Source organism: Rana temporaria, chromosome 1 (genome assembly GCF_905171775.1).
Source record: "Rana temporaria chromosome 1, aRanTem1.1, whole genome shotgun sequence".
NCBI classification, from domain to species: Eukaryota; Metazoa; Chordata; class Amphibia; order Anura; family Ranidae; genus Rana; species Rana temporaria.
This window is the reverse complement of record NC_053489.1, coordinates 12,892,907-12,916,307: the sequence shown is the minus strand read 5'-3', so window position 1 is coordinate 12,916,307 and position 23,401 is coordinate 12,892,907. Positions and strand designations below refer to the sequence as shown.

Below are 23,401 nucleotides of genomic sequence, written 5' to 3'. Positions count from 1 at the left end.
GGGACAAGCAGATCCCTCCCCGGGAATTAACCGTGAATAGCGATATAGAACCGGGGATGGCACCCCCCATCACGCAGCCTCAGGCCACGTCAAGATGATTACTAAATCTGCTATGTCAAGGAGAAAAATTGACCTCCCGGTGGAGCCTAACATCCAACCCCCGGACTAGGCAGGGGCTGCATAACAGTGAGAGTAATTCAAATCAGGCATATCGCATGACAATAAGGTTCCCCCATGAGCGCAGGGGCTCCGGATACCCTCCCCCCCAGCAGTTCAAGTCAATTGCCCTACTTCAAAATGGAAAAAGCACATCAACCAGAGAGAGAGAAGAAAAAAAAAAAGGGGAAACAACAAAAAAAAAGCAGTACAAAAGACTTTGAGGCTGAAAAAAAGGGTGCATGAACTGTAAACTGTTCCCTCATGGGCAATCGTTGTGAAAGAGGGAGAGGGTGGTCCCCCATGTCACTCAGGGAAGGGAATCTCCTCCAGAGCCAGGACCCTGGCACGATAAGAAGGACTTCAGAGCTCGATCCTCAGGTCTGAAAATTTTCTTTGGAACGCTTGTGGTTCTGTTTCAGCCAGGTTTTTTGAAGCGGGCTTGCAGGTGGAGGCCTCTTTGCGGAAGCGGGAGTCCCCCTGTTGGTCTGTGAGGCTGGAGGGTCCAGGGCGATCAGTCCTAGTTCTATCAGCAGGCGTTCCCCCTCAGCAAAAGAGGAGAATCCAAAGCTTTTATTTCTGTAAGAAAAGTTCAAACGGAGCGGGAAAGACCACCTGTAAGTAATTTCTTTTTCCATGAGGACCTGCAGCAATGGTTTGAGGGTGCGCCGCTTTTGCACCGTATATGGTGATAGATCAGCAAAAATTTGAATTCTGTGGCCGTTCAAAGTGAGATTGTCAGAGCGCCTAGCCCTTTTCATCACCTCCTCTTTGACCGCATAGTAGTGCGGTTTTACAATGATGTCTCTGGGCAGTCCATCCGATCGGGGAGCTTGCAAGGCCCTGTGTGCCCTGTCTAGCTCAAGACGGTGCTCGGCAATATCCGGAATAAGGCTTTTTATGAGTGATTTCTCAGCCACATGAACCTCCTTGTCGGATTCCGGGAGCCCCCGAACCCTAAAATTATAGCGTCTCGATCGGTTCTCGAGGTCGTCGATCTTGGCAAAGGCTGTTTCCAATTGATCCTGTACCTCTTGCAACCTAGCAGAATTCTGATTAATCCGAACCACCGCTTGATCAGCCTTCTGTTCCATAGTGTCCATCCTCATCCCTAAATGCAGTAAATCTGCATGGATGGATGATGTAATTTGTGCTGCGTTCAGTGCCAGGCTCTTGGACAGCATTTGAGAGAAAGCAGCCATCATAGTGGGAAAGTCTGTGGGGATGGGGCCTCCTCCTGCACCTCACTGACAGAAAGCAGCAGGCCTGTATGTGGATCTAGCATGGGGGTAGTGGGGAATCCAGCCCCCATCCTGCCCAGCAGTGATTCGGTGGAGAAAGGAGAGGCTGCTGCAGCTAAGGGGGGGAATCCAGTACCTGGAGATTGCGGGGAGGAAAGGTCCTGGTCAGCTATGGAGTCCTCCGTCTGCTCCGTTTCAAGCAGGCCTCGTGGAGCCGCCATCTTGGCATAGCTGAGGGGGCCGGGAGACGCCGCCATCTGGCCTGTTAAGTCCCTCCTGACTGGCGGTAATGACATCCGCGGGTTCGGGGGTGCCTCCCCTACCCGATGGTCCCGGTGAGAGAGCTGTGGGGGCGTTCAATCAGCTCTGGTGAGCAGCGTTAGGCCGTGGTGGAGCGGAGCTTCAGACGCCGGTGGCCATCTTGGAAGCTGCCGCGCATGCGCCTCCACAAGTTTATATTTTTATATAACCCTTTTCATATATTAACATGTATCATTTTATATTAACTCTTCTCTAAAACATGCATGCTATTGGTACAGGCAAAATTCTAATTGCTGGGGGGGGGGGCATGACACATTTGCATCATTACCGTAGCTTAGGCAGTACAGTGGCTCAGTGGTTAGTACTCCTGCCTTGCAGCACTCAATTTCACAGGGTTACACAGTTCTAAGTCTTGACATGTTTGCAGAATATTTAGTAGGTGCAACATTATCTTTTTATATTTGATCGAAATTTGGTATTGTTTGTATATTTTGTTTGCATTTGACATTTGAAATTTGCATTTGATAAATGGTTGCTCAAAGATCTTGGGACATAAAAAAATTGCAACAACCACCATTTTATTTTCCAGGGTCTCTGCTTTTAGAAAATATATAACTTTTGGGGTTTTCAGAGTGCTTTTATAGTAAGAAGAAAAGCTGATTCAAACATGTATGTGAGAAATGTGAAAACGATCCCGGAAGGACAAGGGGTTAAGCTGTCTCTATTATACTTGGATAAAGTATTCACCCATTCTGCAAAAAGAGGATAGAAAGGACATTGCTCTTAGTTGTAAGTTACTCATGTAGCACTACACCCGGAGGAGCTGCTGGTTAATTTTTGGTGGCATTTTACCTCTATTTCCTCGCCATCTAGGGTATCAGATGAGAGTTGGGAAAAAGTACAATGTCCACACTTTAGACTTCTTTTTCTTTGATTTATTTGCTGAACTTGGTAAAAGAATAAAATAAGTAGTTGAAGAGGTGGAAGGGTAAAAGGTAATAGGTTCAGGTGTATAACTTCTGTCTGGAAACACTCCTGCTTCCAGCAACACTGCTTTTGTCTCCACTCTAGCCAGAGCGGGTATTGTGCACCCAGATAGGCCTCTCTCACTAGCCTAGCAACCGGGATGGAGCATGGAAATTGGTAAAGTCTCTGCCACAGACCTTCCCACAGATGGAGGTATGTTTAGTCCAAAATCCTCTCAACACAGGATTCAGCACCCAGATCTCTCACAATTAACTTCTTGCAAACTTAGTACTGACAGGCGACCATCATTCAGTAATGGTGCGTCCTTCAATGAAGTTCAAGGCCCCTCCTGAGATACCAGCCTTGTGCTCGGTGCTCTCCAAGATAGGTTCTTCATCGAGTGGCTTCCTCCCTCAGGGCGGACAGCACAGGAAAACTCTGAAAACGTAGACCCAGTCTGACTACCGGGCCTACTCAATAGATCACAACCCCGGAACAACGTGGTCCCAGAGCCAGGAACACATGAACACACACCCCCAGCCAGGAGGGCCACTCACGGTGGGTGGTGGGACGACAGACCAGTGATCGACGACCCCAGTCCAATGGCATCTGTCCCTTAAGTACTCCTCCCTGGCATGCACAGCGGGACGATTAACCCCCACTGATTGACTGCCGAAGGGGGACACCCAAAACACCTTGACCTAACTGCTGCCACCCTTGGCCTGGGGTGGTAACGGCACCCCAGACAACAATAGTGGTCACTCACAGTACAGCCATGGCTGGAGCAGAGGCCCAAAATTTGGAAAAAATCATACAGTCTGAGTCAACTAACTCTCAGTCTACCGTCTAAATGAAAAGCAGCGCCGGCTACAAAGTAGCAGGCTGCTACACTCACATTCCTCATAGTACCCATATAACCATCAACAGACCTAGTCTCACTTACTGCTAGAATGGTGTAGGTTGAGCCTTCTCCTTACATGTCTCACACTTTGCACAATGTGACCAATCCCCACCATGATGCCCCAACACGGTTCAATGTTATGAGGTCACATGCAAGGTGTGCACACCTAATGACATCAGACTAATAGGATGGAGAAATGCACCTGACCACTCGTCAAGTGCAAGGCTTTGTCCACTCAGGGCACAGCGCACTGTCGAGGCCTGATTGGACAAAGTCATGATGACTTTGCCCAATTATGGCTCAATTCTCATAGTCCTACCCCACACTCTAAAAGGTTCCTTCCCACAGAAAGCTTTCACAGTGGGGGTTATTTACCAAAGGTAAATTCACTTTGCACTACAAGTGCAAACTACAAGTGCAAAGTGCACTTGAAATTGCACTGAAAGTGCACTTGGGAGTGCAGTCGCTATAAATCTGAGGGGAAGATCTGAAATGAGTGCAAACACTGTTGGTTTTATTATCTAATCATGTGCAAGCTAAAATGCTGTTTTTTATTTTCTTTGCATTTTCTTACGTCCTCGGATCTCTGCTGGCATTGTTATAGAGCTAAGGGTATGTACTTGCATATCTGGTGGGACTGTGAGTTAATCAGACCATTTTGGTCAATGATATTTCAAGTGCATAATTAGATGATGAGTATGATGAGTCTATCTCTCCATCCCCACCAGGGCCGGACTTACCATTGGGCTTGACTGGGCTCAAGCCCAGGGGCCCCGCCCAAAAGGGGGCCCCCTTTAAAAAAAAAAAAAAAGGGCCCCGGACGGCAACCCCCCTTTTTTAAATTTATTTTTTGTAAAAAAAAAAATTATATATATATATATTTATTATTATTAAAGGGCCCAGGGGTCTCCAGGGCCCCTGGATGGCAACCCACCTTTTTTATTTTTTTATAAAAAAAAATATATTTTTTATATATATATATATATATATATATATTTTTTTTTTATTATTAAAGGGCTCAGAGGTCCCCAGGGCCCCATGTGGCAACCCCCCCTTTTTTTATTTTTTTTATAAATGTTTATTTTTTTATTTTTTTATTTTTTATTAAAAGGCCCAGAGGTCCCCAGGGCCCCGGATGACAACCTCCCTTTTTTTTTATGTATTTTTTATAAATGTTTATTTTTTTATTAAAGGGCCCAGAGGTTTATTTTTTCTTTTTATTAAAAGGCCCAGAGGTCCCCAGGGCCCCGGATGGCAACCTCCCTTTTTTTATGTATTTTTTATAAATGTTTATTTTTTTATTAAAGGGCCCAGAGGTTTATGTTTTATTTTTATTAAAAGGCCCAGAGGTCCCCAGGGCCCCGGATGGCTACCCCCCTTTATTTATATATATTTGTTTTCTTCATTATTTCTTCTTTTTTTTGTAAAGGCCCCCCCCCCCCCCCCGCTTCTCAATTTGCGGGAGCCCCCCCGCTTCTCAATTTCAGGTGGCAGCACCCCCCCCTAGGTTCTCTGCTTCAGGGGGCCCATGCCTTAAGCTGTGCAAGGGGCCCCAAAATTCCTGATGGCGGCCCTGCGTATACCTCCCAACACGCACGGATCAATTCGCTCAACAACTTCGATCCCCCCCAATTCTCGGCTCCAGGGGGCCCCTTCAACACTCAAGCCCAGGGGCCCCCACCACCCTAAGTCCTGCCCTGATCCCCACCATTGCATTATTGTTCATTTTACCAGGTTTTGTTAAGTCTCGAAAGACAAGTACATTTTTTTCTTGCTCTCTGCTGCTAGACAGCTCATCTCTAGATTTTGGAAGTCCACATCCGTACACCCCCTATTCTACTGAATGACACCATGCAGATGGAGGAAATGGAGGCCAGAGAGTCTAAGGCCTTGTACACACGATCAGACAAAACTGATGAAAACGGACTGAAGTTCAGTTTCATCAGTCCAAACCGACCGTGTGTGGGCCCCATCGATCAGTTGTCCTTCGGTCCAAAAAAAGAGAACTTGCTTTAAAATTGAACCGATGGACGCCTAACCGATAGGTCAAAACTGGTCGTTAGTACGCACGACCATCATTTCAAAATCCACGCATGCTCAGATTAAATGAGGGGACGGGAGCACTCGTTCTTGTAAAACTAGCGTTCGTTTTGGAGATAGCACATTCATCATGGCTCCCAGTTGATGGTGGCTTCACATGTGGACTCTCTGATCAGAAGTGCATTCTTTGATCAAAAGTGCGAGTTAAAAACCAGGAGTTTGAAACAGGAGGTAAGACAGGAGTCTTCATTATTTTTTTCAATCACTGATCCAGAACAAGCTTGCAGCTAATAAAGTTGGAACTCTTGCTATATAGATTCAGCAGTGCAGCAGACGCTCTCATCTTAGTCTGCTCACCCCAGGGATAGTGAGAGCAGGACGCTCTCAAATGAGTCGGCTCTCCCCAGGGATAGTGCAGCCAGGCAGGGTCCACCACACCCCCCTAGCCAATTCATCCAGGGTTGCACCGATCGCCATTAAGGGGTCAGGAAGGATTTTTTTCCCCCGATCTCTGCAGATTGGCACAGCACGCCTGGGGTTTTTCGCCTTCCTCTGGACCAATCGGGGAGAGAAGACTCAACGAGTGACGGCTCACTTGGACAGTCTTCCACCCATCACGTCCGGCGTCTCGCGGCTCTTCCCGCATCCGCGCCAGACCAGGCCGCCGCAATTAGGAAAGACTGACGACAATGTGACTGGCGACAATGGCTAATCTGCGATACTCTGCGCACTCTATTCGGGGTCTGAGACAATTCGCAACAGCATTACCAGCCGTCACCAAAAAGGCCTTAAAAATAGAGCAACTTTTGAGATTCGATCGACGATCGACCATCAAAAATTTTAACTATTTAACCCAGCTCGAGCACATATCATGTGCTTTGATCAACACAAGATCGGCAGTAAAACACTGATTAGAAATCCACGATTTCTTACTACAAAACGATCTAGACTGCCTCTTTATTACAGAAAGCTGGCTCTCAGACGACTGCAACACCATTCTCGGAGAATTGGTGCCAGAAAACTATCGCATTATAACGGAAAACAGAATAGGGCAAAGAGGAGGAGGCCTGGCGGTGATCCACAAGAATCGCATTACAATCACTAAGCCAGCCCTTCAAAATCCTCTTCCATTCATGGAAACCCTTACTCTTCAACTTCAAACTTCCCCCCAGGAGACTGTTCACATTCTCCTCTGCTATAGGCCACCTGGGCCAAAATCGCAGTTTTTGCCATCATTAACGGAGTTTATATCCACTTATACCCTTAACAGCAAACACCTTTTGCTGCTCGGGGACTTTAATCTGTGGGCCAACTCCGCACAGGATCCCATTGCGGACGCCTGCATTGATCACCTGGAGGGATTAGGGCTACAGCAACTTATATGCGGGCCAACACATGCTTCAGGTCACACACTCGACCTAATTTTCAGACAAAATCTGAAAATAAGCATTTTAGAAAATGAACCATTGCCATGGACAGACCACCATGCAATTAATTTCATAATCTCCAAAATTCCCCCAGTGATAAAAGCACCCAAGCCGGTGACAATACACTGGGCTAGATCTCAGAAGAAGCTCCATTCGGAACTCTTCAAATCTACCTTGGGAAACAGAATCAAAACAATCCATCCACATCAAACAGCCGCAGATACACTGGATGCCATAAACGCAGCCCTGCTACAGTCAGCCGATTTAGTAGCACCGAAACGCAAAGCCTGCATCCGAAAAAGAAAGTCCGGCTGGTTCAACAACCAGCTGTCGCTTCTGAAGCAAGAGCGCAGAAGGGCGGAAGCCGCCTGGAAAAGAAGTCCTGTAGAGGATAACCTCATCATCTACAAGGCAATAACAACACGATATCATAAAGAAATCTTCAAAGCCAAGAAACATAATTTTTCTATGGCGATTAACAGCGCCCTAAACCGCCCCCGCGAACTCTTCAAGATGGTCACCCAGACCATGAACCCAGGATGTCTTGAAGTCCCCAACTCAGACACCCAAGAGTTCTGCAATGAACTATCGGATTTCTTCATCAACAAAATTGAAAGAATCCGGGAAAGCATCATGCAAAACAATACCCCCCTCAACCCCACCGTCAATCAACCACAAAACACCCACAGAAACGCTCTACAATCAACAAAGTTCACTCTGGAACCGATCTCCATCGATACCACAAAAAATATCATTGGTGCTTTGCGGAACAGCACATCGCCCAATGATATCATCCCCACCAAACTGCTGAAGGAATGTGCCGACATCCTGGCACCACCCATCACACAGCTTATAAACCAGTCATTTAAGGAAGGCACAGTGCCATCCCTGTTGAAAGAGGGCACAATCCAGCCCATCTTGAAAAAACCTAACCTGGATCCCAAGGACCCAACTCACCGCCGTCCCATAACAGGCCTAAATGTTCTCTCCAAGATAATGGAGAAAGTAGTGGTACAACAGCTGCAACAGCATCTAGATACCCACAATCTACTGGATCCATTACAATCAGGCTTCCGTCCCGGACACGGGACAGAAACGGCCTTACTCAAAATATGGAACGATGCCCTCGAGGCCGCAGACGAAGGAGAATCTTGTCTCCTGGTTCTGCTGGACCTAAGCGCAGCCTTTGACACGGTAGACCACAAACTGTTACTGATGCGACTAGCCAAGGTAGCAGAAGTCGCAGAAGGTGATTTACCATGGTTTTCTTCCTTTCTTGAAAACCGATCACAAACAGTTAAATTGGGTTGTTTCACGTCGGAAAAGCGCACGGTGTCATGTGGAGTCCCCCAAGGATCCCCCCTGTCACCGGTGCTTTTCAACATCTATCTTCGCCCTCTCTTTGATATTATCAGTAGCCAAGAACTACTCTATCACTCTTATGCAGACGATACGCAACTGTATTTTCGCATCTGCAACAAAAAGGATCATCATCTCAGTTTAGAGAAATGTCTCTCTTTGATAGAAAACTGGATGACTAAGAGTTATCTTAAACTCAACAGTTCAAAAACAGAACTCCTTATGTTTCACGCCAGCCGAAAGAGTCAACTGGCAACAACCTGGACACCCCCGCCCATTCTGGGCCAAATCATCACCCCTAGCTCCAAAGTCAAAAGTCTCGGGGTCATCTTCGACACCTTCATGACAATGGACGCACAAATAGGGTCAGTAGTCAGCGGAGCGCACCATCTGTTGCGCCTACTACGCAGACTTATTCCATTTATCCCCAAAGAAGACGTAGCAGTCGTGGTGGGAACAATCGTGAATTCCAGACTGGACTATGCTAACGCCCTTTACCTCGGACTCCCAAAGTACCAAATCTCCCGTCTGCAAGTCGTTCAGAATACGGCCGCCAGACTGGTGACTGGGAAAAAAAAATGGGAATCAATCTCACCTTCGTTGAGAACCCTTCACTGGCTGCCAGTAAAAGACAGAATTGCATTTAAAGCACTCTGCCTGACACATAAGTGCATCCATGGGAAGGCTCCGCAATATCTTTGCGACAAGATAGAACCTCACAATTTGAATCGCGTTCTGCGATCCACCGACCAAAATCTGGTCAGGGTACCAAAAACCAAATACAAGTCCAAAGGAGAAAGAAGGTTTGCTTTTCAGGGTCCTAGACTATGGAACGCTTTACCAACCAGCATTCGGTTGGAGGAAAACCACCTGACTTTCAGAAGACGAATCAAAACTCTGCTCTTTTGATGTCATGAGACACGAACAACTAGCGCCCAGAAGCGATTCAGTTCGCATGCGCCGCGCTTTATAAGTTTTTCATTCATCATGCTGTAACAGACAGAAAAGCGCAAATCGTCTTTTACTAACACAAAATCAGCTAAAGCAGCCCCAAGGGTGGCGCCATTGGATTTGAACTTCCCCTTTATAGTGCCGTCGTATGTGGTTTAGGTGTCCGCGTTCTGACACGATTAGTTCTTAAACTGATGGTGTGTAGGCACATCAGACCATCAGTCAGCTTCATCGGTTAACCGGACCGTTCTCGTCGGATGGAATGATCGTGTGTACGCGGCCGAAGGCTGGGTTCACACTAGTGCGAATAGGATGCAGGATTCCCCACATCCAATTCGCAGGTCAGGAGACTGTGAGCGGCTCTCAATGAAACAGGTTCACACAGCTCCAGGGGGGCTGTGGAATGGTTTGCAGAAGAGTTCTGTGCGTCTACTGGGCCATTTCTGGACCGAATCCAGCCAAAAATGTGGGCCTGATTCGTCCCTGAAACAGAGAACAGGAACAAACTGGACCCCTTTTGTGATCCAATCTTCAAAGCAGTGTGAACCCAGCCTAACCTTTGGGATACGTTTACCACATTGTGGTATATTTGGAGGCATCATTCTGCTGCTGACAAATTGCAGAATAGACTTGATCTGCTTCCCATTTGTTTTTTCCTGGGTTTGTTCAGCTAAACATTCTTATCCCATAAACTTCAGATACCATAGTTCTTTGATGTTAGTTTATTAGAACAAGCCAGGTGAAACTACAAAATGACAGAAATAGACATCAATAAGTACACTATTGCATACAATACAGCATACATAGCAGAAACAACGATATACAATAACGTATTACCTGTTACCTTTCCACCTCTTCAATGTGATAGTAAAAACATATTTTTTAAGTTCTCTTAAGGGGTGATGGCGATAGATTGAGAAATACATGTCCTGCTCCCTGCGGTGTCCTCTCAGAGCATGGTGGCTGTTTTTTCACTTCCTGTGAAGATTCTACCCAGAATTCCCTGCTTACTAACAACGCCCTAACTAAACACAGTGGCCCAGATTCAAGAAGCACTTGCGCCCGCGCAACCATAGTTGTGCGGCGCAAGTGTTTACTTGCTCCGGTGTAACGAGTGCTCCTGATTCAGGAACCTCGTTACACCGAATGCAGCCTAGGATGTGACAAACATAAGCCTCCTTATGCCTTCACATCCCAGGCTGCATTCTTGCGTTGGCCGCTAGGGGGCGCGGCCTTTGTGATCGGCGTGTAGTATGCAAATTGCATACTACCACCGATTCACAAAAGTTGCGCGGGCCCTGCGTACGCAAGGTACGGAGTTTCCGTACGGCGCCTTTAGCATAAGGTTGCTCCTGCTAATAGCAGGCGCAGCCAATGCTAAAGTATAGCTGCGCCTCCCGCTCGCGACGTTTAAATTTCACGTCGTTTACGTAAGTGAACCGTGAATGGCGCTGGACGCCATTCACGTTCACTTACAAGCAAATGACGTCCTTGCGACGTCATTTGCCGCAATGCACGTCGGGAAAGTTTCCCGACGGAGCATGCGTTGTTCGCTCGGCGCGGGAGCGCGCCTAATTTAAATGATTCCCGCCCCCGGCGGGATCATTTACATTAGGCAGCCTTGCGCCCGGCTGCTTAGCATATTGCCCGCGCAATTTACGGAGCAACTGCTCCGTGAATCGCGGGCAAAGCGCAATATTTGCGTGGGCGCAGAGAAAAAAATTTGCTCTTTGCCCACGCAAATATTGCGCGATTCTACTTGAATCTGGGCCAGTGAATTAAATAACAGAACTGAAGCAATACCAAAAAAAAACACTAGATGGAGCCTGCACTCCACAAATGATTGTCTTATGTAAATTACAACACTTTACATGTTATTTTTTACAACACAGATACAGATAATCAGAATAGAAGTCTGGTGGACAGAACAGGTTTCCCTCCCTCAGGACTGCCCTGGAGGGGGCTACTGCTATTCACCTTATGGACACTACCGGGGATATCTCCTGCAGTTTAGGACACCCTGTTTTTCCTCTATTTTTTTATATCATTCCTTGTTTTGTATTTTTTCTGTTCAAATGACAAAGAACCCCGAAAAACTGCATCTCCCCCTTAAGTACCCCCTTCCAGAATGCACAGGGGGGCACCACTCCCACTGGGCTGCTGCCGAGAAGGGTCACCTAACACACTATGGTCTGCTAGAGTTCCAACATGGGCCTGAAGTGGTAACGCAACCTACAGGCAACAAGGAAACGTCTACCCAGCACAACCATAACCAGAGGCTAATTTAAATAGAATTAACAGAGTCTGAGCCCAGCTACGGGCTCAGTCACCCCTAAATTTACAATAGCGCCCGACTCGTTGGGAGACCAACGCTACAGTGGTATTTGATCACCTCTGCGTTTTTTATTTTTTGCGCTATAAACAAAGATAAAGCGACAATTTTGAAAAATAACTATATTTTTTACTTTTTGCTATAATAAATGTCCCCAAAAAATATTTATTTTTTTTTCCTCGGTTTAGGCCGATATGTATTCTTCTACATATTTTTGGTAAAAAATACGCGTTTATTGATTGGTTTGCGCAAAAGTTATAGCATTCACAAAATAGGGGATAGTTTTATTGCATTTTTATTAATATTGTTTTACTAGTAATGGCGGCGATCAGCGAACTTTATCGTGGCTGCGATATTGCGGCAGATACATCGGACACTTTTGATACTATTTTGGGACCATTCACATTTGTACAGCGATTAGTGCTATAAAAATGCACTGATTACTGTATAAATGTGACTGGCAGTGAATGGGCTAACCACTAGGGGGCTAGGAAGGGATTAAGTGTGTCCTACGGAGTTATTCTAACTGTTAGGGGGCATGGCTACGAGTGACACATCACCGATCACTGCTCCCGATGAGAGGGAGCAGACGATCAGTGTCATTGTCACTAGGCAGAACAGGGAGATGCCTTGTTTACACAGGCATCCCGCCATTCTGCAGGTCTGTGACACGATCGGGGGTCACAGGCAGACATCGAGTCATGGAGCTTGCGGCAGGGGCACGCGCCCACACGGCACAAAATCCAAAGTGACGTAAATATACATCACTTTTCCCAGCCATCCAATTCTGCCGATGTATATTGGCGTGACACGGCCCTTAAGTGGTTAAAATAAAATTTGAATAATAATTAAAAAAAAATCAACCAAAACTGTAATCTCAGAATGAATAATTTTGTGTAGTTTTAAAACCTCTCATTATCCTGCAGTGTTGACTTTGAAGAGTACAGATGCATCATGGCGATGATGTTTGCTGTCAATGAGATTAATCTGGACCCCGATCTTCTGCCCAATATTACCCTGGGCTATCATATATTTAGTACTTGTAATGATCCAAAGAAAACGTTGGGATATGCCGCAAAGATATTGTCTGGAATAAATGAAGCTCCCAACTATTACTGTAAGAGACATGGAGAAGTGGCCGGTTTTATTGGTGACACTACTTTTCTTTCAAATCAAGCGCTGGCCCAGTTACTTAGTCTGTATCGGTATACACAGGTAAGTGATCACTTCAATATATATAATCTATGTAATATGGCGTGTACAATAGATGGCTCAGTACAGTCTAGGATTTTTTTTAGCCTTATGTACACGGAACGTTTTTACAACCTCTCCTGAAACGTCAGTTTTGCCGCCTTTACATGCCACGTTTAGCGGTCTTTAGTCGTGTTTGGCCGCGTTTAGAAGCGTTTGGCACTTGAAATGCTTCTAAGCTCAGCATCTAAACTCATTTTAATGTTTTCCAAAAAAAGGCTCTAAACTCAACTGCCTATAAACGTCTATAAACGGCCATGTGTACATGTATTGATAAGATAACATAGAGGAGAGATCGGGGATCCTGTGTACATGTACTGATGCGGCCCCCCCTCTCCTGAACCGCACCAGGCCACATGCCCTCAACATGGGGAGGATGTCCCCATGTTGATGGGGACAAGGGCCTCATCCCCACAACCCTTGCCCGGTGGTTGTGGGGGTCTGCGGGCGGGGGGCTTATCAGAATCTGGAAGACCCCTTTAACAAGATCTATTCGTCCAGAGCACAGCAGGCGAGCTCCTCTCTCCGCTGGACACAGCCCAGCGGAATGACGCACTGGAGCTGTGACATTACTTATATAGGGGAAGCAGCCACCCGTCACATGACCCCGCCCCCTATGACACACCCTCGTACGTCACTGGGAAAGCCCGGACAGGATCTGGGGGTCCCCTTTGTTAAAGGGGTCTTCCAGATTCTGATAAGCCCCCCGCCCGCAGACCCCCACAACCACCGGGCAAGGGTTGTGGGGATGAGGCCCTTGTCCCCATCAACATGGGGACATCCTCCCCATGTTGAGGGCATGTGGCCTGGTGCGGTTAAGGAGAGGGGGGCCGCACTCTGTCCCCCCCTCTTTTCTGCGGCCGACCAGGTTAACGTGCTCGGATAAGGGTCTGGTGTGGATTTTTGGGGGAACTCCACGCCATTTTTTTTTAAATTTGGGGTGGAGTTCCCCTTAAAATCCACACCAGACCTGAAGGGTCTGGTATGGATATTTGGGTGGAACCCCACGTCATTTTTTTTTTTAAATTGACGGCGGGGTTCCCCTTAATATCCATATCAGACCTGAAGGGCCTGTTAATGGAATTTGGGGGGACCCCCACCTGTTTTATTTTTATTTTTTATGAATGAATCATCTCTGAATTGCCAGAGCCGACAATTCATTAGAGCCGCAAAGCCGGTTTTAAATGCCTTTTTTTCTTTCAGAAATGACACTTTGTGCAGGGACAGTTCTATGTACGGGAAACATGCGCTTTTTCACATGCTGACTTTACACCCCCCCTAGGTACGAAATTTAAAGTAATATTACACTTTTATTGTTTGACTTTTAGCATTATTAAATTCACTGCTCCTGAAACAACGGCCGTTTTTAAAACTTTTTTTTGCATTGATACATGTTTCCTGGGACAGGACCCAGGTCCCCAAACACTTTTTAGGACAATAACTTGCATATTAGCCTTTAAAATGAACACTTTAGATTTCAAATGTTCGAGTCCCATAGACTTTAACGGGGTTCTAAAGTTCACACGAACATTTGGTGTGTTCGCAAGTTCTGAAGCAAACCAAACAGGGGGGTGTTCAGCTCATCCTTAGTACTGATAAGATAACATAGAGGAGAGATCGGGGATCCTGTGTACATGTACTGATAAGATAACATAGAGGAGAGATCGGGGATCCTGTACATAAGGCCTAACATTTCTAGAATGAGTGCAGATCAGAATAAACTTGAATAAATTTTAATCATTTAGGTACACAAAACATTGTAACTTTGGGAAATTATTCAGTGATCATTATCTATACAGTCCACTCAGTCCCACCACTATACTTAAGAGTTTTAATTGCTTGAATGAAAGAGCCATCCAGATAGCTCAATCCCACCATGTCTCTTTGGTAGGTTCTAATGCCCCATACAAACGGTCAAAATTTCCAACAAGAAAAGTCCGATGTGAGCTTTTGGTTGGAAATTCCGACCGTGTGTAGGCTCCATCTGACTTTTCCTGTCGGATTTCCTCCAACAAAAATTTGAGAGCTGGTTCTCAAAGTTTCCAACGGAAAAAATTCCAATTGGAAATTCCAATCGTCTGTAGCAATTTCGCCGCACAAAATTCCGATGCATGCTCGGAAACAATTTGACACATGCTCGGAAACATTGAACTTAATTTTCTCAGCTCGTCGTAGTGTTGTACGTCACCGTGTTCTTGGTGGTCAAAAGTTCAGAGAACTTTTGTGTGACCGTGTGTATGCAAGCCAAGCTTGAGCGGAATTCCGTCGGAAAAACCATCCAAGTTTTTTTCGACAGAAAATCCGATCGTGTGTACACGGAATTAAAGGGTCACTAAAGGAATTTTTTTTTTTAGCTAAATAGCTTCCTTTACCTTGCTGCAGTCCTGGTTTCATGTCCTTATTGTTCGTTTTTGCTTTCATGTTGCTGTAAATCCTCTCTGTTTTGGACACTTCCTGGTTGCCTGTTTCCTGATAACCACAGTACTGGGAGATTTCTCACGGTGGTCACTAATCAAGGAGCTGTGTGTAAAACGAAACTGGATTGGTGCTGAGGAGTTTTAGACAAAGTATCACTGCTCTCTATTGGCTGACTGCCCTCTAGTGGCTCTCAGTACATCAGAGAACCAGCAAACAACAGCAAAAACGAAACTACACTGCAGGTACATTATATGATTGTTTTTTTATCAATTTTTAATCATTTTTAAAAGGAATCAGTTAACTATTATGTCTCTATGCCCTGTAAACAGTCATTTCAGGTAAAAAAAAAAATTCCTTTAGTGACCCTTTAAGCTGGGAGAGCTTTTTGCCAAGAAAATTGTGCGCGTGTATGGTTTCTCGTCGGGAAAACTGCCGGGAATCTCGATGAGAAAAATAGAGAACCTGCTCTCTATTTTTCTTGTTGGGATTCTCGGCAGTGTTATCCTGCCGAGAAACCCGAGCGTGTGTATACTTACCTGTCTTCAGGTAAACCCACGCATGCTCAAAATGACTTTGACGCATTTGCGGTAGCATACAAGGGCAGTGTAGGGTGTAGCAAGATAGTGGCAACTGCATCGAATGTGACGAGCGCGTGCTCGTCGTAGTCGATGACGTCACCGCGACCTTGCCATTCAATGGTGGTTCTTTTGAATGTTCGTGTGTACACAGGGCTTGGCAAGAAAACCTTGCCAGGAATCCCGTCGAGAAAACCAATGTTTTTTTTCCAACGGGATTCTCGCCCCTGTGTACTTCAGAGCTGTCTTCTGGTGTTCTGGATTGAGTGCCTGGAATATTAGCTCAGCAATCAGGAGCTGTAGGAAAACGCATTGTGCCATGTGTTCAACCACTTAAGACCCGGACCAATATGGTGGTTAAGGACCTTGCTTCTTTTTGCAATTCGGCACTGCGTCGCTTTAACTGACAATTGCGCAGTCGTGCGATGTGGCTCCCAAACAAAATTGGCGTCCTTTTTTTTCCACAAATAGAGCTTTCTTTTGGTGGTATTTGATCAGCGTTTACAGGATAGTTTTATTGCATTTTTATAAAAAAATGTTTTACTACTAATGGCGGTGATCAGCGTTTTTTTTTTTCATGACTGCGACATTATGGCGGACACATGGGACAATTTTGACACATTTTTGGGACCATTGTCATTTTCACAGCAAAAAGTGCTATAAAAATGCACTGTTTACTGTGAAAATGACATGGCAGTTTAGGAGTTAACCACTAGGGGGCACTGTAGGGGTTAAGTGTGACCTCATATGTGTTTCTAACTGTAGGGGTCGGGGCTGGACGTGTGACGTCAGGGATCATCTTTCCCTATATCAGGGAACAGACTATCACTGAAACTGCCACAATCAAGAACGGGGAAGGTGTGTTTACACACACCTCTCCCCATTCTTCAGCTCCAGCTTCAGCTCCAGCTCCGGCGGCGATCATGTTTGCGGGTCCCGCGGGTGCAGTCACAGAGCTTCGGACCGGGTCGTGAGTGTGCCGCTGGTGCCGTGGTCGCGACCCCACGGCTTTGCTTAAAGAGACACCTACAGGTAGGTGATTGTGCCCAGCCGTGCCATTCTGCCGACGTATATCGGCGTGAATGGGTCCTTAAGTGGTTAAAGTGTTTGTAACCCCTTACATACATCCAGTGAACAGACTATCCTCAGGTGATAAACAGAGATGAAACAAATCCCCCTACATACGGAGAGCTGAAGTTACACTCTGCAGAGCTTGGTGAGGAGAGCTCTGAGAGCTAATTGGAGGGAAGGGATACCCTCCTCACACAGCACACAGCAACAGAGCTAAGGCTGTCAATCTTCTGGAGCTCCCTCCCCGTCATCATTTCTCTCTTGCGGTTAGCAACACTTAGCAGAAGTGACTTGCCTGCACATAGCAGAGGAAGGAAGCCGCAGACAGAAATTACACTTATGGCATTTTTAGACTAAGGCGCAGGGGCTTTGGTGGTAAAGCGCAGCTAGTTTTAGCAGAGCTTTACCGCAATTTTATAGGCACATTTTGGCCGCTAGCACTTTTAACCCCCGCTAGCGTCTGAATAAAGGGTTAAAAGTGCCGGCAAAATTTCTGCAGTGCTGTCCTTTGAGTTCAATAGAGAGGGGGCTTTAAGAGCGGTGTAGATTTTTTTTAACATCCCGCCAGCGCACCGCTCCAGTGTGAAAGCACTCAGGCTTTCACACTGGAGTAACAGAAGAGGCACTTTGCAGGTGCTCTTTTTAGCGCTATGTCACCTGTAAAGCAGCTTAGTGTGAAAGTAGCTATAGGGCTTTTAATTGAGACAAGTACACATTATAGAGGAATATGCTTTGTTCATATTTCATGTCTGAGGTTTACAGCTGATGAGCATATAGTGAAAATTAGCCTCCGGGTTCTCCTCAAGCCGACCCCCCATCGAACGACATCCTGCCTGGGATCTCCTCAAAAGAATTGGGAACCCAGTAAGTCACTGGGGTCCCTATTAGGAACGTGGAGCTCCGCGTAGCGTGTGACCCTGGCCTGGTAGGCCATCACCAGGGTCCGTTGGATGCGCACACCCTGAAGGTGGGTGCCGCACCTGGAACCTGGAACCCGCAAAGGACCAAGAAAAATGGCGTCTGACACAGATATACTCCTCCCCAGCATGCTCCGCGAGGGAAAACTCCTCCAATTGGCTGCTGGGGAAAAGTGGCTCTGCCAGAACCCCTCTAGCGCCACATGTCGCCCAGGGGTGGAAACGACACCCCTGGAGCGCAGACTGACCTACAGGACAGTTCAGGAAGGACAGCAGCCCAAATTTAACAAATTGACAATGGGAGCAATATAATTCTCCCATTCCCCACTAACTTTAGTGTAGTGCCCATACTGAAAGTAAGAGGGCGCTACATATATAATATAACTGGGTACTAACATTTATAGGTAAAGTTGATACAGGAAATATCCGGTTGCCTCTTGGCAATAATTGTTTCCCCAGCTGGAGAAAATTGGATCTTTACTCTGGGAGGGGGGGGGTGCTTTCCTCTGGATCAACTGTGGGTATAGAATTGTGTATATAAGAATGTATTTGTTTTCCCTTTTATTGGTTGATCTAGATCAGGGATCCTCAAACTACGGCCCTCCAGCTGTTGCGAAACTACACATCCCATGAGGCATTGTAAAACTCTGACATTCACAGACATGATGGGAATTGTAGCTCCTGAACAACTGGGGGGCCATAGTTTGAAGACCCATGATTTAGATGGACATTTTTTTAACCAGACTAACTATTGAAACTATATAATAACAGGAAGGTGAAGCTTCAATCAATCAAGATGTATTATCCCTCCCCCATTGTGCTTCACTGATTAGTGGGCATGGAGGATGAGGGAGGGGGCTGTCACTTAGCACTATGTATAAATCTACATGTGTGACTCTATAGTCATGGGATGCTCAGATGTGATAGAGAGGAACTGCTCAGGGTAGAAAATACACTGAAAACTGAGCATGTGCAGAGCTGACAGCACTGCTCTGAGAATTCCCCGCCTGCAATGGGGACAGAAGAGGGAGACACACAACAGCAGGATCAACCCTTTTTTTTTGCAGAGTACAAAAAAATTTGTGAATATGAACAGCGTGTAATGCAGGATGTACTGTACAGTTTTTAATGATGTGGGTTTAGTGATACTTTAAATTATTTCCCAACATATCATCCAGATCAATTATCAAGTCACCGACCCTTTCCTGAGTGATGGGAAAATATATCCAACTTTATTCCGTATGACTCCAGACGATCGGGTCCGTTTTGCAGCTATTATAAAGCTTTTGCAGCATTTTGGATGGAACTGGGTTGGAATAATGACATCAAGGGACAGCGGCGGTGATGAGGAGGCCCAAGAACTGAGTAAGATGATGAGAGAACACGGGATCTGCACAGAATATATCATTCAGACCTGTTTAGGTGTTGAACATAATGTTCACAAAGTGAGGATTATTAGAGAATCAGCAGCTAAGGTCGTCATAGTGTGTGGAACGTTTTCAAAAGACTTACTTAGTTTTTCTCGTCGTATACCGTCTGTTATCAACAAGATCACATTTATTCTCCCACAATCATGGGTTAAACTCTCTTCGCATTTCTTTGACAATACACCAATTAACTGCAGCTTCTTATTTCTATGGCCAGAAAAAGGAAACATAAACATCAATATGCATGGCGATGGTGTCAACTTCTCCAGCTGCTTAGATGACCCCTTACTGGAAGATTTTTGGATTTATGGATTTCGCTGCCTTTCTCCAAACCTACGCAAAAATGACTATTTCCAAACACACTTTAAAGATTCCGCAAAACCTTGTACCCATGTGAAAGATTTATCATTATTATTTCATGGATATACAGCTCTGCCCTCATTTGTGTACACGGCTGTATATATTCTGGCCAATGCTCTACATTTTATGTACATGAAGAAAAATACATCAGAACAAAATGGATTCCAGCACAGGGTAAGTTGGACACTAAGGGCTCATGCACACTTGGCTATGGTATTAACTATGGCTACTGCTATTAAACACTGACCCCATCCCTTCCCCTAATAACCACACAAGACTTGAATGGGGTAAATTGGCCAAAACAGCCATTTTCATTAACCAAAATATATATAACCCAATATATATATATATATATATATATATATATATATATATATATATATACAACTCTCAAAAATTAACATAAAAACACATTAACCTTTTATTTATAACTTCCAGTATTTTATACCACCCTGGGGCACAAGGTCCAATCGGCATAACCCCTCACTGTACCGCCTAGTTACTTCTAGGTCTCCAGCCGCTAAAACCTCCGACTCAGAGACAACTAGCAGGTACCCATATACCAACTGGGAGCCGTACCTCAGTCGGGTCCCTAACCATGCCTTCTAGGTGCCCATCTGACCTAGCAAGGACCTTGCATGCCGTCACCACGCCCGCCACTCGCAGCCATCAAAAAACCTGCTTACCTGTAAAAAAAAGAAAAACAATTATCCCTTAAAAAAGAGGGCGGGAAGGTGGGAAGCTTCTTACCCCCTGCCCTCCTTGTGGCCACTAGCCCCTCCCCTTCCTTTTCATTTCCCTGGGCTGAACTTCCTCCTCCCCTCTGCTTGGACACCATGCGCTGCCCCCTACATCCTAGAGGCTCCGCCCCGTAAACCCATGTCATGCTGGCCCTCCATCTACACCTTTGTTGCTGCTCCGTGCCTCTCTGCAGCTCAAAGGAACTCAAAGGAACGGCTCCTACAGGCCTTTGAGGGTTTTTTTGCCTGAAAACTTCCCTCCATGTCAGTCACAGTCATAAAGTCCAGAAGATCAGGCACAAAAAGGTGACTCGAATATAAGCCGAGGGTGCCAAGTTCCAGGTCCAGGGGACCTACAACCGGCTAGTACAATGTCCCGAAAGTCACCAGAGAAATTACCGTTTAACATGGGAGTCTATGGAAGGGGTGCCCGGCTTTGAAAAATCGGTGCTCCCCGGCCGTAGGTCCCCTGGACAGCAAACGTTGCACACTTGTAGAGAAAGAGTGGGGCTACATGTGTGCCAAGACCCGGTTCCCCAAAGTCCAGAAGATCAGGCGCAAAAAGGTGACTCGTATATAAGCTGAGGAGGCATTTTCAACACAAAAAAAATTGCTGAAAAACTCGGCTTATACTGGAGTATATACGGTATATATATATATATATAGATATATGTTACAAGCTGTGTATTATGAAAATAAGTTTCCAGTACTCTTGAATCACCAAATATTAATAACTTGTTTAATGGTTTTGTCCACTTCTTCAGGACAGGGCCCAAAGTACACAATGGAATATATAGAATATCAATTCTTGATCAGAGTAATCTAAAAATAACAATATACAGTAACAATTCTATATAGTAATAGCATTGTGTCTTTTCATAGTGTGAAAAGGATGTTGTGTCACCCTAGGTTCTCATCTGTGCAGGTTAAGGGACTCCAGAGGGCTAGTGTCAGTGGGCCTGATTTACTATGCTCTGTGCGCTGCGCTGGTTCATGCGTTAATTAGTACTCCGGGTGGAGGCTTAATTGGGCGCATGAACCAGCGTAGCAGCCGGCGCATTGAAACTAATATGTAAAGCCGCGCCGAACTCCCTATAGAAGTCTATGGGAGAAATCAAAAGTGTTCATTTTAAAGGCTAATCTGCAAGTTTTGTCCTAAAAAGTGTTTGGGGACCTCAGTCCTGCCCCAGGGAACATGTATCAATGCTTTTTTTATTTTTTAAAACGGCCGTTTTTTCGGGAGCAGTGAAATTAATAATTCTTAAAGTGAAACAATAAAAGTGAAATATTCCTTTAAATTTCGTACCTAGGGGGGGTGTAATGTCAGCATGTGAAATAGCGCATTTTTCCCGCACTTAGAACTCCCCCTGCACAAAGTGACATTCAGAAGGAAAAAAGTCATTTAAAAATTCACACGCGGCTATAATGAATTGTCGGCTCTGACAATTCTAAAGGGATTCATTCATAAAACAAACAAAAAAATGTGTAGGGGTTCCCCCAAATTAAATTACCAGGCCCTTCAGGTCTGGAATGGATATTAAGGGGAACCCCGCCGTAAAAACCAAAAAAAAAAAAGACGTGCGGTTCCCGGCAAATATCCATTCCAGACCCTTCAGGTCTGGTGTGGATTTTAAGGGGAACTCCACCCCAAATTGAAAAAAAAAATGGCGTGGAGTCCCCCTAAAAATCCACACCAGACCCTTATCCGAGCACGTTGACCTGGCCGGCCGCAGAAAAGAGGGGGGGACAGAGTGCGGCCCCCCCTCTCTCCTGAACCGCACCAGGCCACATGCCCTCAACATGGGGAGGATGTCCCCATGTTGATGGGGACAAGGGTCTCATCCCCACAACCCTTGCCCGGTGGTTGTGGGGGTATGCGGGCGGGAGGTTTATCAGAATCTGGAAGACCCCTTTAACAAAGGGGACCCCCAGATCCTGACCCCCCCCCTGTGTGAAATGGTAATGGGGTACATTGTACCTCTACCATTTCACCCCCAAAAAAATGTCAAAGTGTTAAAAATGACAGTAGCCGGTTTTTGACAAATCTTTTAATAAAATCTTCTTTTCTTCTTTCCTTCGGGTTTCTTCCGCTGCTTCTTTCTTCTCGTCCACATCTTGCCCGACGTGTTCTTCTATCTTCTCCGTCCGTCCTTCAGCCTTCTGGTCCCGCATCTTGCCCGTTGTCTTGTCCTGTCTTCTTCTCCGTCCGCCTCCTCGTCCGCATCTTGGGTCTTCTGCGGTGTTCTTCTCGGTCCGCCAGCCTTCTCGTCCCCGGACCCAGCGTTTGAATTTGATTTGGCCGCCGTTTTCCCGCTCCTGGGACCCGCCCCCCTCTGACGCCACAAGTAAACTCCTTAGAAGGTCATGTGCGTCAGAGGGGGGCGGGGTCGCAGAGCGTCACACAGCGGGGGAATTCAATTTCAATCGCGCCGCCCGGAGAAGAAGTTCCCGCCGTGTCACACTCATGTGACCCCGCCCCCCTCTGACGCCACAAGTAAACTCCTTAGAAGGTCATGTGCGTCAGAGGGGGGCGGGGTCGCAGAGCGTCACACAGCAGGGGAATTCAATTTCAATTGCGCCGCCCGGAGAAGAAGTTCCCGCCGTGTCACACTCATGTGACCCCGCCCCCCTCTGACGCACATGACCTTCTAAGGAGTTTACTTGTGGCGTCAGAGGGGGGCGGGTCCCAGGAGCGGGAAAACGGCGGCCAAATCAAATTCATTCATTTTTGGGGTGAAATGGTAGAGGTACAATGTACCCCATTACCATTTCACATAGGGGGGGGGGCAGGATCTGGGGGTCCCCTTTGTTAAAGGGGTCTTCCAGATTCTGATAAGCCCCCCGCCCGCATACCCCCACAACCACCGGGCAAGGGTTGTGGGGATGAGACCCTTGTCCCCATCAACATGGGGACATCCTCCCCATGTTGAGGGCATGTGGCCTGGTGCGGTTCAGGAGAGGGGGGGGGGCCGCACTCTGTCCCCCCCTCTTTTCTGCGGCCGGCCAGG

At 46.3% G+C, this 23,401-nt stretch overlaps 1 protein-coding gene across 1 annotated transcript in view; it reads left to right on the top strand.

Moving 5' to 3' along the window:
• The first annotated feature begins 1,439 nt into the window (after positions 1–1,439).
• The window catches only part of LOC120937429 (vomeronasal type-2 receptor 26-like), a 47,985-nt gene continuing 26,023 nt past the window's right edge, over positions 1,440–23,401 (top strand). The window contains exons 1-3 of the mRNA XM_040351043.1: positions 1,440–1,561; positions 12,561–12,849; positions 19,045–19,827. Of these exons, the coding sequence (XP_040206977.1) occupies positions 1,440–1,561; positions 12,561–12,849; positions 19,045–19,827 (1,194 nt within the window). The remainder of the gene's footprint in view (positions 1,562–12,560; positions 12,850–19,044; positions 19,828–23,401) is intronic.